This window comes from Lathyrus oleraceus, chromosome 5 (genome assembly GCF_024323335.1).
Source record: "Lathyrus oleraceus cultivar Zhongwan6 chromosome 5, CAAS_Psat_ZW6_1.0, whole genome shotgun sequence".
Classification (NCBI taxonomy): domain Eukaryota; kingdom Viridiplantae; phylum Streptophyta; class Magnoliopsida; order Fabales; family Fabaceae; genus Lathyrus; species Lathyrus oleraceus.
Genome location: NC_066583.1, coordinates 44,172,898 through 44,187,928, shown reverse-complemented (window position 1 = coordinate 44,187,928; position 15,031 = coordinate 44,172,898). Strand labels below are relative to the sequence as shown.

The 15,031-nt window shown below is 34.0% G+C and overlaps 3 protein-coding genes across 5 annotated transcripts; 2 read left to right on the top strand and 1 right to left on the bottom strand.

Moving 5' to 3' along the window:
• Positions 1 to 449: 449 nt before the first annotated feature.
• LOC127084147 (uncharacterized) lies at positions 450 to 2,278 on the top strand. Its single transcript, XM_051024546.1, has 2 exons — positions 450 to 998; positions 1,330 to 2,278. The coding sequence occupies exons 1-2, from the start codon at positions 614 to 616 to the stop codon at positions 1,983 to 1,985; spliced, it is 1,041 nt and encodes a 346-aa protein (XP_050880503.1). The 5' UTR covers positions 450 to 613; the 3' UTR covers positions 1,986 to 2,278.
• On the bottom strand, positions 1,059 to 6,257 carry LOC127084148 (uncharacterized). Of its 3 annotated transcripts, none has more exons than XR_007788639.1 (7): positions 5,974 to 6,257; positions 5,789 to 5,896; positions 5,566 to 5,696; positions 5,145 to 5,245; positions 3,361 to 3,420; positions 2,976 to 3,121; positions 1,059 to 1,950 (listed from the first exon to the last, which is right to left on the bottom strand). XR_007788639.1 is itself a non-coding variant. In XM_051024548.1 (7 exons), the coding sequence occupies exons 1-6, from the start codon at positions 6,155 to 6,157 to the stop codon at positions 3,037 to 3,039; spliced, it is 669 nt and encodes a 222-aa protein (XP_050880505.1). In that variant the 5' UTR covers positions 6,158 to 6,257; the 3' UTR covers positions 1,059 to 1,950; positions 3,000 to 3,036. The 3 variants fall into 3 exon arrangements, 2 of the variants coding, with proteins under 2 accessions (XP_050880505.1, XP_050880504.1); XM_051024548.1 differs by having other exon boundaries at positions 3,000 to 3,121; XM_051024547.1 differs by lacking the exon at positions 1,059 to 1,950 and having other exon boundaries at positions 2,934 to 3,121.
• Positions 6,258 to 14,120: 7,863 nt separating this feature from the next.
• On the top strand, positions 14,121 to 14,810 carry LOC127078640 (uncharacterized). Its single transcript, XM_051019082.1, has one exon. It carries the CDS (start codon positions 14,121 to 14,123, stop codon positions 14,808 to 14,810), a length of 690 nt encoding a protein of 229 aa, XP_050875039.1.
• Positions 14,811 to 15,031: the final 221 nt, after the last annotated feature.

Sequence of the window (15,031 nt, the reverse complement as noted above, 5' to 3'; positions counted from 1 at the left end):
TTATTAATCGTTAATAATTCAGAACGGTGTATTTAATACTTTGAAAGTTTAAAATGTTTTTCAACCCAACACTCTTTATTTCGCTTTTTAACAATACCCTTTAAAAAAAAAAAATTTTGTTTAGTTTTACCCTTAATGACATCGTTTCTCATTTTAGGAATATCCTTGATAACAATTTGTTAGGTTTTTCCATAAATTCTATATTTAATTAAAAAAAAGAGAATTTTCCAAAACAACAAAATAAACTGAAGGAGAAATTGTTATAGAAGTTGTTGTTATCCAAGTGAAGGTACACACAAACACACATCTAGCAAAAAGTAATTTGTAATGGGAACCACAGAATGTCACTTTTCTTGTACTTGAAAAAAAGGACAGGCAAGACATCGACAGTACATGAACATGTTATTGTGGTAGTCGTGGACTTCATTGTTGCCTAGCCTTTCATTAAGGCCAATAAGTTGGATACGATTTAAGTATCTCTCAAGCGTTGGTTGTGTGTGGTTCTCTTTCCTTATCCCAACCCCCTATTTTTTATCTCTTCTATATATATAAACGACGTGTATTATCCTCTTCACAAACTTTCTTAATCCTATATTTTGTGTAACACACAAGCATGTCTGATCAAGTAAATGGCTTGCAACATAACCAAGAATGGCCAGAGCTACAGCTTCCAGACTTGTTACATAGTAGTGAGACTCTTCGACAAGTTCATGCAACAATTGAAAAGGAATGGGATTTCCTTCAACGGTCAGCTTGTCAAACGGCGGCTGGAAGGGCTATGTGGAAGCATGTGATCCATGATCCACTTGCTGCTTTACTGGCAGGGGAGAATTATTTGAGAAACCTTCATGAAAAGATGATGAAAGACCGTCTCAACAATGCTCATGAAACTTCTGGAGTGATCCTTGCAGTTCGAACCCTTTGGTTTGATTCTAGACTTGAAGATTTTCTCAACTCCCCTAATGGCAGAGAAGCACAGGTTGTTCTCCTAGGTGCAGGTTTGTGACTACTTGGCTAATCATGTTCTTATCTTTGTTTAAATAAACAACACAAACACACACACACAATCTAAACCTTCATTTATTATACTGCTAGTTAATTTGTGGATACAAGCAGGACCTTTCAGACATGATTAAAATGTAACAACACATTTTAAAAAAGAGAACTTAAGTTCCCGACAATCACTAGACAGGACAAATTTGGACCACATCCAGTCTGATCGGCGGCATCTAATCATTATCATTGGCAATGAAACCTTGAAGATCTGTACTAGAAAGGATTATAGTCATTCGAGTTAGCTAATATATATTCTTGCAAAATTTGATGCAGGAATGGACACAAGAGCATATCGTTTGAATTGCTTAAAGGACAGTGATGTCTTTGAGGTTGATTTTGCAGAAGTCTTGGAGGTGAAAACCACTATTCTGCAAGCAGCTAAGGAATCCACATTCGATTCGCAACATAGTATGTCCAAAGCAAAATCATTAACTAGAGTAGCAGCAGACATAAGAGAAAATGATTGGATGGAAAAGCTTCAGATTGCAGGTTTCTTGCCACAAAAGAGCACAGTTTGGATTCTAGAAGGTATCTTGTACTACCTCGCCCAATCCAACGCCATGCAACTGCTGAGGATTTTAGCTAGCAATTGTGTCTTAACCCACACAGTCATCTTAGCAGACTTCATGAATAAGTCGTCGACCACACTATCCAATTCAGTATTCCAATTTTACAGTGATTGGCCGGACCAACTTTTACCATCTATTGGCTTCACTCAGGTAAAACTTGCACAAATTGGAGACCCAGATGCTCATTTTGGCCTCTTGAATGATCCGTTAAATCTCTTCAACAAGCTCCGCAGCTTGCCTAGGTCATTACAAACCAATCCAGACGACGGAGCACCCTGCTGTCGCTTGTACTTGGTGGAAGCTTCTGGTTCACCCGATCAAAATTCTGCGCATAATAAGGAGTCGGTCATTCAGTCTTGATACGTAGAATAGCAAATGGAGATTACATACTACATTTCAATGGCTAATTCTTCCAGAATTGTTGGTCCACTAGTAAACTTGCTACACTATTGGCAAAAATGCTAGAGGGGCAAAATGGCTTATTTATGTTTTATACAAGAGGGGCAAAATAGCTACAGACAAGCAATTGACCTAAATTATTTGAACCTTATTTTTGTCTTGATGAAATGATTTTACGCTTCTATTACACGATGAAGAATATCATAGATAAATAATAGTACAAGAAAAAAAAACATCAAGTTTCAATTGTCATTTTTTTCGGTTTTCAATTTGATTATACAGCTTATATTAAATCAAGTCAGTTTAAGAACACTTATACTCAAAAACAAAAAAAAAAACTAACATATAACTCCGTGTAATCGAATCAGTAAAGAATCCAACAAAATGGGTTAGAGAAATTTTTCAAAAGGATTTGAAATGAGTTTAAGTAGGGGATGAGTCCCAACATAGAACAAACTAGAAATTTCTAGGAAATGGAATAAAAAGAGCATGTGTTTCTCTAGAAACCATTGTGAGAACCAAATATACTAAAAGTCATAGAAGAGAACTATTGAGACGTAATGACTTTAACCAGCGCAAAAACATAATTTGACATTCTCAGTTGTCAGCAAATTGACGACGACAAAAAAATTGGGCTCTCAATAGAAGATTCTCCAGGTGAATAAGCATTCACACACAAATAATGCTAATCATCAGATTGGTAGATTGGGCGGCTCAATTCAGCGTAAGAATGAGATTCAGGTCTATTTATTAATCCAAATTGTATACCGACGATGCTCAATAGCACTTTTGTTAAGTTTGAGACTTTAGATACAGCCAAGTGCAAATATTCATGTTACGGCAGTAATGATAGTAAATTTATAGAAAGACAAAAAGAGATAAAGAAAAGAAATCAGAGAAAAGTTGACATGATAAAACGTGTACTTAATTGATAAAGTCAGAAGCACGTACTTAAATGACATTTTAAAAATTAACCTTCCACTTTGAAAAGTAGAACAGCCTATTTACAGCCTCAGATTTCAAGACAATCCCTAATTCCTTGCTCAAATTTGTCGAGACACGTTATTGTATCCGATATGGCATCTGCTATCTTTCTCCTGAGGGTAAAAAAGACAGATTTCAGAGGCAAGTCATTGATTTCATAATCTCAGTAAAAGGTACCAAAATAATAAACACGATCATTCCAAATAACAAGCAGCAAGAAGTTTGAAGATAAATAAAGGGATAAACAAAGACTAATACAGTTTCAATTTTTAAACAAATGATAACATAAAAAAAAATTCTTTTAAATTATTGTACACCTCAATTATCCTGGAGACTTTTATTGAAGACTTACCTATCTGATGCAAGATCAATGTTGGTTTCACTTGCCATCCCACTGATATATGTGAAAGATCTGCAGATAAGAAGAAATATGAGAAACGGGCATTCACCATCATATGTCATGAAATTTGGTAATCAGCATCCACTTTGGCTATATTGTTAATCTCGAATAGCATTGCGTAACATCAACCCCCTAAAATGCTAGTGGTATTGCGGATAGCCGCTATTGCAAAGACTAAAAGTCAGTGTATAAAGTAAAATAAATACTCAAAAATAACAATACACAAATTTAAAGAGATCATCATACTTAATAGTTAAAGAACCAAAAAGTAGAGAGGAATAAAACTTAAGCAAAGAAGAAAAATAAAACAAAACTGACCTAAAAGTACGAAGAAGAGCATAACGATTATTTGATATGAAACACGGACACCGGAAACACGACACCGACACCGACACTGACACGTCAACACCGATAATAATTTGAAAAATGAACAAATATCGATGTTGATTTCAGACACCGACACTAACACGTTAGTGTCGGTGCTACAGAGATTATCTGTGAGCAAGAACGCTATTCTGCTATAGCAGTACTATTGAATGCTACTGACAACATAACATCAAAGGATATTAAAAAGGAAGAAAAGAAAGGCAAAAGTGAGTGAAGATAATGCTACAGGTATCATAATACATGAAGTTAGCAGATAAGAAATTTGAAGGGAAGTAAGCAAAGAAGAAAAAGGTAGCGGACAAAGTTGAATCTACCGGATAGAATAGAAACTTCGGTATTTACCATCAACTGCCAAGGTTTAACTCTCTAATCTTTGAGGACCCAATGAATTGTCAATAAACTTAAAGGGTTCAATTTAAGTACAATTAACATGAGAGTAGAAATTGATTTACTCAGTTCTAATATATTGAGAGGGGACATTAACTTAAATAGGATAATCCACTCAAAAAGAGATTGCATATAAACAAAAGAAAGTAATCAACCCGAACTCGTTAATTATCATTGTGGTGACCCCAATATTAGAAATATTTTTTAATATTAAAATATTTTTTTTGATTTCAAGCATTAATATTCTTGCTATTATCTGTTATTATTATTTTTCTTCTACATTATTATACTCTCTTCGGAACTTAAGGTGCTAGCATGAGGCTCGTCTCATGGATAGTAGCACTATTTCATTTTTACCATGCTCGCCCGCATAAACAAGAGTCAGTTGAGCTTGAAGCTCCACGAGAGGAAGTCCCACTGCCACCATGTGATATAATCAATTTTATTTAAAAGAACAACGATTGAGCCCTTTCATGAAAAAAAAAAACAAGGATTGAGCACTTGCATGACAAAAACACAAGGATTGAACAATTAACCACTTGGTCTTAAAGGCTTCGACACATGTCAAAGACCAACTCTCAGTAAAATCTTAAGCCAATGGGTAAATGGTCATCAACGGCTTTATTATATTTCTATCAGTTACCACAACAAAGTCAAACCTTGAATAATATTAATAACTTAAAAAAATAACCTAAGCTTCGTTTACGCATAGCAAACCGTTTTAAAGGCATGATGAAACTAGTTTCACATCAAAACAATCTTCTAGAACCTTTGTAGTCTATATATTATCCTCATGTGAATATATCCAATCCAATCATTTGCTTTACAGTATTCTCAAATAGTTAAGATACTTTGAACCATAGGGACTAAAAAAATGAAATATCTCAGTATTAAAGAAAGGATCTGATTGACACTAACTAATGCAGTAAGCTACAACTCATAGATGCTGTAAAGTGGGATACCTTATAAGATTATCTAGCAAAGCTTCCGCCTCTAACTTTACAGGATCCTTCTTTCCAAGTAAGGAGGCTGCATTCTTCACAACCAACCGAAATGTGCACACCTGTGCATAAAAAAAAATATCGCAGGTCATAAGGCATCCATTTAATCTAACAAATAACAACGATGTTAGAAGAAATACCACATGTTTAACATGAAATCTCATCACTCCCCACTCAATATCCTAAAAATCCATTTATAATCCAATAATAATGACAACTAACTCAGTCAGTATGTCAAGCTTGCAAGCAAGTATTTGATAATTGATGCACAATAACAGACGCTGTTTTCTACTTTCCAAATATCCAATTATATCATCCGAACCCTAATTAGCGAAAAAGTTCAAATTATGCATATGTACGAGTATATATAGCGAAAACGAACCTCAACACCGGTGTTAGCTTGGAAAGCTACGAAAGAATTCCGGTCCTGTGGGACACAATCCCTGGCAGCAGATCTGAATAGCTGCTGAAATTTCTGCAAATCCTCATCGGTAAAAGCAGCATCAGTTTCCGCTGTGAAAATGAATTGAAACAAACCCTAATAAGATACAATAAGCAATTTGTAGAGAGAGAAGAAACGAGAAAATAAAAAATAAAAATCTTACTGAGAAAAAGATATACAGAGCGAAGAGTTTCGCGGGAAGCATCAACGGGAGCTAGAAGAAACTTTGAGGATTTTTTCTTTTGCTCTTTCAGCCAATCCTTTGGTCCTGCTAAACGGTTTCAAAAGTTAGGGTTATTGACATTGAAGTGATAAATTGAGGAAGAGTTGTTGTGTATGTGCGCTTACAGATGCCGATGTCAATGGCGGAGGCAGGTGCAGAGATAGAGAAGAAAGAAAGTAAGGATATATTTCTGCGGGAGAGAATATGAGAATGGGAGAGGGGAATGCTGCGTTTTGGAGGGAAGGAAGATTGGGCGGTAATGGTGGATGAGAAAGATTTGAGAGCGGAAACTGCGGATGGTAACGGCATTGTTAGTTAGTATTGTTTTGCTTTACACTCGATTATCTTATCTTTCGCACTTTGTTGCTATTTCGGATTGTTTATTCTTTTGTTCTATGTGAGTGTAACCATGACTTGTCTCAATTTACACTTTTTCTAAATAAATCTTTCTTTCTTTTAAATAAAAAATAGCAATATATAATTAACCTTGCAGACGAGTTTCTCTTTTCATCTGTTGTTGTAAATTATAATCTTCGTTCTCCGATTAATTTTGGTTTAATATCGGAACAATGACACCGTCTGTGAGAATCGATTTCTGATTTATGCACTTTTTATGATTATCTATTTTCACTCTGATACATCGATTTGAAGTTCTATTAAACTATCAGATCGGAGTTCTTAAAGTCGAATTTCAGATTTATTGTCCTCAATCTATTCTGATAGCGATCGACTATGATTTCCAGAATTTTTGAATCTCTGATTTCGAAATCTCTCGATGATGGCTGGATTTAAGGCCACACGTTGTGTCGCCTTTCGCGAATTAACCGTCGCTGATGTCGTTCCCGAGCGGCGAGAAATCAGATGTATATTATTCCTCCTCCTCAAGGTAATGCAAAATATTGTCAACACTCCGCTGCATCCAGATCTACTCCAACCTCCTCAAATTGTAGGATCTAATTCACGTCTTCGACAAGGCGAGTCGTCGATCAGGCCTTCAGTACCACCGTTAGTCTCAAGATTAAAAGCATTGTTTCGTTTTGAGTTGTTGCAAGCTAACCTCGAAGTACAAGGTGCAAATGAATTACTAAACAATATATATATATATATATATATATATATATATATATATATATATATATATAACATAGCGAAATTGCAGTCATCAATATCACTTTTGTTTTGATGATTTGTCAATTTGTGTGTATGCGCATTATTTGATTTATCATGTGTTTGTAAATTACTTTAACTCATTTGTATTTGTTCGTCTCAGATGTGTTTAGTATTTTACCTTTGAAATCCTCTTCATTCAATAAATTAGTAGTTAAATCTATGATAATTATCCCTTTTTTAGCCTAGCAATTTGATTCAAGTCAATGCATTGACTGTAGCTTGAATTACAAGTTAGAATACATAAATCAATGTTGTTATGAAGTTTGATTCGAATCATACATATTGTGATTTGAATTATACCTTTTCTTGAAAGTTAGAATTTGATACTGGCTCATTTGATTCGAATAACGAGAGTGTGTGATTTGAATCACAACACACTTTGACTCGAATCATAAGAAGTGTGTGATTTGAATCATGGTGTTAAATTGCAACTCAGATCATGGCATAAAATTTCCTACTTTCTAATCTTTGATTCAAGTTATTATTATTTTTATTCAAATCATAATCTCATGGTTTGATCAAAAAAACTCGTTGTCTTTTGTTATCCTTTTTTGATGTCTACCCGTCTAACACCTTTTTATTCTTATTCTTTTTTTTTATCTATCAATAACATAGATAAAAAGCGTGACTATAACATCTTTTTTGTTACACAATTTGTGTTCTATCCGACCAAATACCTAAATGACTAAGATCTAAATCAACTCAAATTCAGTGACATGAAGTGATAAACTGAAGAGTTGTGTATGTGTGTTCCAGATGCCAATGTCAATTGCGGATGCAAGTGCAAAGATAGAGAGGAATGAAAGTAACCATATGTTTTTGCGCGAGAAAATATGAGAATGGGAGAGGGAAACATTGCATTTTGGAGGGAAGGAAGATTGTGCGGTAATAGTGGATGAGAAAGAGTTGAGAACATAAACTGTAGATGGTAACGAGATTATTACTTGTTGTTTTGTTTTACACTCAAATGCCTCATCTTTCACTGTGCGTTGCTATTTCGGGTCGGATTATTTCTTCTTTTGTTCCAAGTAAGTGTGACTATGTCTTGCCTCAATTTACATTTTTCTAAATAAAATCTCCTTTTTAATAAAAAAAAGAGCCATATCTCCTTTTTAATAAAAAAGAGAGCCATATATAATTAACGTAATAGGCGAACAAGACGAACTATAGTGATTTTTTTTAAGATTTAAATATTCATTTGATTTTGGTACATATGTTTTTCTTTTGTAGTATTATAAAATTGGTAAAAAAGTATTATAAAATTAATTTATAATAAAGTTAATTTCTTGTAATATAATCTTTATGAAATTAGTATCAAAGAGATTAAAATTTAATATTTTATATAATATTGTTCTGGGATATAATACCTATCGGCAGCCGTTCAAAAGAAGCAATGATTCACTCAATTGCTTGCAGAACATGAGAATTATCCTGTGGAGGAGCAAATGAGATTTAGGGCTAGGATACGTCTATTGACTCCTTGTATCACATATCTAAAGAATAGTGGGTTGTTATAATCACTCAATTATATAAAAAGGCATGTGCGGCAATATCATATACAATACATCTCGATCAATTGTATAAATAGCACACAAGGACCGAGTAGATTAGATAGATCACTATCAGACTCTGATGACATTTTGTCTTCTTCTGATCACGTGAAGACTTGCGTAAAAATTTGCAAAAGATAATTGGGATGCAACGTATAATTTCTTTTTTAGCAAACAGATTTCAAATGAGCTTTCAACGGTATTAACCATATCAAGAAAGATCTCAATGTCTATGAATCAAGCTTCTCAAAGACTCTCTTGTGAAAATTCTTCAAATACTCTTTTTCTTGTCTATATAAAGAGCTGAAGACTTGAAGATAAAAACATAGAACTATTAGAAATTTAAAGAGTTGTTACTCTGTCAATAAAAAGCACAAGTTTAACTTAGCATTTCTTAACACTTGTATATTCTAGAAATTCTTAAGTCTTAAAGAGTCTTTATGTGTTGTATTTTGTCTACACCATTGATTTTATATCAAATGTAGTTTTTCATAATTTCATAATCGTAAATTAGAGTTTAATAAGTCTCTTTATTGTGTGCTTGAGCATTTGAAGTGTCTTGCTATGTGCTTGAACATCTAAAGTATTTTTCTTGTGTGCTTGAGCATTAGAAGTATCTTACTTGTGTGTTTGAGTATTGGAAGTTTCTTGCTTGTGTGCTTGAGCATTAGAAGTCTCTTACTTGTGTGTTTGAGAATTGAAAGTTTATTGCTTTGTGCTTGAGCAATTGTAATCAGTTTTTATGATAATGAAATCCCCTAGAAGTGCAAGGTGACTTGACTACTCTCGATTTGTGGGAGGAACCATGATAATTCCTTGTGCCTCTCTTTCTTTTCCTTCTACCTATGAATTGTTTTAATCTCCTACTAAACACTTAACTCTTATTCAGATTCTAGACTATGTGTTCATAATCTGATAAGAGATTTTTAGAAAAGAAAGAAAAAGCCAACACGATTAAACTCCCCTTATTGTGTTTTTTCACCTTCAGTTGGCATCAGAATGCGGTCTATGCTTTTAACACGTAACAATGGTACATAAAAAGATCTTAAGAGAAAAACATGACTGATGTCTCTGAAACTTTTGGTCCTATAGACAATATTGTAAACTATAATTGTAGTACATCTGAAAAGAACAACTATACTTCTAAACCTTCAACCTTCAACCTTTAGTGGAGATTCCACTGAGTTTAAATGGTGGGAAAGTAAGATGTACACTCACATCATAGGTATTGATGATGATTTGTGGTATATTCTTGAGGATGGTATTGATATTCCTGTTAATGGAGTAAGAATGGTGGCTGATAGAAAGAACCTCACTTCTGCTTAAAATAAAACTTATAGGAAACATCACAAAGTGCGTGGCATTCTGGTAGATTCTCTACCCCATTCTGAGTATCTAAAAATTATCAATAAATCTACTGTTAACACCATCTTTGAATCCTTATGTGCTATATATGAAGGAAATCAGCAAGTAAAAGAGGCAAAGGTTTACCTCTTGATTCAATAATATGAACTGTTCAGAATGAAGGAAGATGAATGCATCGAAACCATGTTCTAAAATTTTCAAGTTATTATATATGGACTTCAAGTTCTGAACAAGAGCTATACAACTTTTGATCATGTCAAGAAGATTCTTAGAAATCTTCATGTCAGATACAGACCAAAGGTGACAACCATTCAGGAAGCTAAAGACTTAAACATTATAAGTCTTGAAAGCCTAATAAGAAATCTACAAAGTCATGAGATGGATCTCAATGGAGATGAACCTGCCAAGAAATTAAAGTCTCTTGCTTTGAAATCGGTTGCTCAACCTACCAAGTCTTCTAAAATCTAGGAATCTGAAGAAACAGCTCATACAAGAACTTCTGAAGAAGATTTTGATAATGAAGAAATGGATTTTATAATTAAAAGATTCCAGTACTTGGATAAAAAGAACAAAAGGTTCTCTCATAGAAGCAATGGCTTCAAAAGATCAAGCTTCAAAGAAAAGAAAGAATACCATAAGGGATGCTTAGGCTGCAAGGAGCTTGGCCACTTCATTGTTGATTGTCCAGATTTGCAGAAGGATAAGTCAGAGAAAGGAATCTATCAGAAAGACAACTTCAGGAAAAAGTCAAGAAGAGTCTCATGGCAACATGTGATGAATTTGACAATGAAGAAGATTCTGATAAAGATAAGGAACAAGCTAATCTAGCTCTGATGTCTCTTACATCTTTAGACATAGAATCTGACGAAGATTCTGGTTCAAAGTATGAAGAAGAAGATGAAGTATTTTCTAAATTGTCTTGTTCTAATTTAACTACTCTTGTTCAAGACCTTGTGGGTTGCTGTCAAGAAAAATCCATACATATAAAGCTAAGGTTCATAATAATAAGAAGCCTGAAAAAACTAACCCCAAATGACCCATAAGACTATGACTACCTAAATCCGATTTTTTTTGCATCAGATTTGCTTCAAGGGAGAAGCAAAGCAATAGTCTTGGTACCTAAACAATGGCTGCTAACGACACATGACATGATAAAAACATATGTTCCAAACCCTAACTCTAAAAGAGGGAGGAAATGTGGGATTTGGAGGAAACCATAAAGGCAAGATCATTGGTACAGATACTATTGGTAATTCGTCTATCTCTATTAATAATGTTTGGTTAGTAGATGGATTAAAACATAACCAACTTAGCATCAATCAATTTTGTGATATTGGTTTTGAAGTTATGTTTAATAAGAACAACTGTATAGTCATGGATGAGTCTAATAAGTCCATAATGTTCAAAGGTAGGAGAAAATATAATGTTTATAAAATTAATTTCTCTGAATTGGCTGATCAGAAGGTATTTTGCCTCCTATCATTGAGTGATGAAAAGTGGCTCTGACACAGAAGCTTAGGTCATGCTAAATGAAGATTAATCTCTAAACTTAGCAAGTTAAAACTTGTTAAAGGATTGACATAACTTAATTATCACTCAGATGCTCTTTGTGGAGCATGCCGAGTGGGGAAATTTAATAAAACTTCTTTTAAAACTAAAAAGATTGTATCTACCTCCAGACTCTTAGAACAGTTTCACATTGATTTATTTGGTTTAGTTGGTATTACATCAACCAATGGAAATAAACATGGATTAGTCATAGTTGATGACTATAATAGATGGACTTGGGTAAAATTACTCAGAACTATAGATGAATCATATGATGTGTTCAACATCTTCTACATATAAGTACAAACTGAAAAAGAATCAAAGATTTTAAAAGATAGAAGTGATCATGGGGGAGAATTTGAAAATAAGTCATTTTAAAATATTTTGTGAAAAACAGGAAATTATCCATGAGTTCTATTCTCCTAGAAATTCACATCAAAATGGAGTTGTAGAGAGAAAGAACGAATCTTTACAAGAAATAGCCATAACCATGATCCATGAAAATAATTTACCTAAGTACTTATGGGCAGGAGTTTTAAACACATCATGTTATGTTCATAATAGAATCTATACTACACTCATTCTGAACAAAACTTCATATGATATTTTTAAAGGAAGAAAGCCAAGGATTTCTTATTTTCATCGATTTGGATGTACATGTTACATGTTAAATAACAAAGTCTATCTAAAGAATTTGATGCCAAAGATCAAAAGGGTGTCTTTTTAGGATACTCAGAATGCTCAAAGGCATACATGATGTACAACTCTAAAACCAAAATGGTTGAAGACTCAATACACATAAAATTTGATGACAAAGAGTTTGACAATAAAATGTCAGAGTTGGATCTTGGGAAGAACAAATGATTGACCATTGTTTCATCGAATCTTGAGGAATATCAAATGTTGAATATTTTATGCATTTGTTTTTTATATAAAACAAAAACATGTTAGATAAATAAAATAAATATTCAATTATATGATTATTTAAGAACACAAACTTTTAAACCAAATATTTTTTCTCTTGCAATCCATCACAAAGAACTTTTTCCAAGTTTCTTTAAGTTTCAAAGTTTTCATATCAAATATTTCATTATCAATTTTTGATATTCAGAATGATTTTATAGTGTCTTTTAGGTTTCACACGGATCACTAATGACAATGTCTTGAGCATTGATACTCATTAATTGGATGTCAAAGGTTTGTTTAAGGATGGTGAATAAATTCAATAAACACATTTATATTTTCCCTCGGCTATGACTCAAAATCGAGGTCAAATGTATTTCTTTTTAAATAAAAAATATAATAAAATATTTTTCATCCCAAGCGTCACATCTCTCGGTTTCTGTTAAGAACCGAGAGGAGTAATCTTTTTTTAAAATAAAAATTACATTATTTACATATAATATTAAAATACATTGTTTAAACAAATTCAGATTTTGACAAATTCAATTCATCATCGTCGTTGTTATTCTTGGAGAACAACAAATCTTTGTTGTTATCCAGATTTTGTTGTATACCCTTTGTGCGCATTCTTTTCAAATTCAATGAATGACATGCATCCAATTTTGATAAGTTATCTGTTACAACCATGATAATTTTTTTCTGCACTTGAAATTCATCCCAGAGATATGTTTAAAGATTTCATTATCTTTACCAAATGTTTTCACAAGAAAGATAAAAAGATATATAATGGTAGATGTAGAGAGTTTCATATGGATTGATGTGTTGATAATATCGTGATCGTTCTTACTTTATAAATGTAGGACATAAATTCGTTGTTGTACCTGAGTAATAAGGACTTTCCCCTCGATTTTATAAAAAAATTGAGGTATTATATTATTTGCAAAAAATGATGAATGATAAAAAATTGAAAGTAACATGTCTTGTTTCCTTTTTAATTTTTTTATTCACCATTTTTTGTGCTTCAACTATTTAGTAATAAATTTCTAAATATTGTCAAACAATAATAAATTTCTAAAAATTGAAAGTAACATGTTAAAATCCCATAACTTATTTTCCTTTCCTTTTTTATCTTTGGCCCATTATGTTTTCTGGCCCATTCCTCTTTGTCCTCTTGACCGTTACTCTTATTGTTGTATAAATGGCTCATTGGTATGCCATTAATCTCAATGAATAATAATACAAGATTTTCATTCTTCTGCTTTTCTTATCAGTTTTTGTATTCACATATGCTTAATGAAACATATGTTAACATGGTATCAGTGAGAATAATTTTTCACGCTTCTACTCCCTCTTCCTAACCTACACGTGTTCTACCTTATCCTTTCCTCTTCTCCTCCACTCGTTTCCTCCTTCTCTCTGCAATTTTCCCCTTTTCTGTTCTTGACCTAATCACATGGCCTCCGACGAAGAATCACCGCCACCCACTCCAACGTCCAACAAGAAAAACAACAACCGTAGCTCATCCAAAAGCTATCAAACGGACATGATGGATCCGTATTTTATGCACCCTAGCGACAACCCTGGCATTGCTATCGTTTCTCCACCACTCACCAACCTCAATTACCATTCTTGGAGTCGCTCTTCGTTCCAAGAACAAGATTGGATTCCTTGATGGAACTCTTCTTCGACCTGATGAATCGAATCCCCTTACTCTAGCGTGGGATCGATGCAATACCATGGTCATGGCTTGGATTACCAACTCTGTTGAACCAGACATTGCTCAGAGCATTTTGTGGATGGATACTGCATCTGAGATTTGGACGGAGCTTCATGATCGATACCACCAAGGCGACATCTTCCGCATATCTGATATTCAAGAACAACTCTTCAATCTCAAACAAGGCGACCTAACCATCACTCAATTCTTCACCAATCTCAAAAAGCTATGGCAGGAGCTTGACAATTTCAGACTTATCCCTACTTGCACTTGCGCTATCAAATGTTCTTGCACCCTTCTTCCCACTATCAAATCTTACCGTGAAACTGATTACGTGATTCGATTCTTGAAGGGATTAAACGAGCAATATGCTCCAGTTCGATCCCAAATAATGCTTATCAATCCTTTACCACCTATTAACAAAGTTTTTTCTATGCTAATACAACAGGAACGACAGATGATTGCACCTATTGAAGAAGATAAACTTCTTGCCAATTTTGCCAAGACACAACACCGATCCTCTAGCACTGATAACAATCCCAGAAATTCTGCAGTTGGGCGTGGTAAAAGCCTCAAGATGTGCACTTTTTGCAACAAATCCGGACACACAGTTGAGGTTTGCTTCAAGAAACATGGTCTTCCACCATATCTCAAGAAACCTCAGGTCAACAATGCTTCAGCATACACTGAGAACCCTAACAACAATTAAGACCTTGAATCAGAAGCACACACCACTCAACCCACCTTCACAGCTGATCAACACAAGGCCCTCCTTGCTCTCCTTCAGCAATCACAAAATTCGGTACCTACTCAAATCCAACAATTTCACTCCAGCATAAATACAAATTCAGGTATTCTTCCTACACCACCCTCTCCTATTTTTACTGATTGTTGGATCTTAGACACCGGTGCTACGGACCACGTATGCCA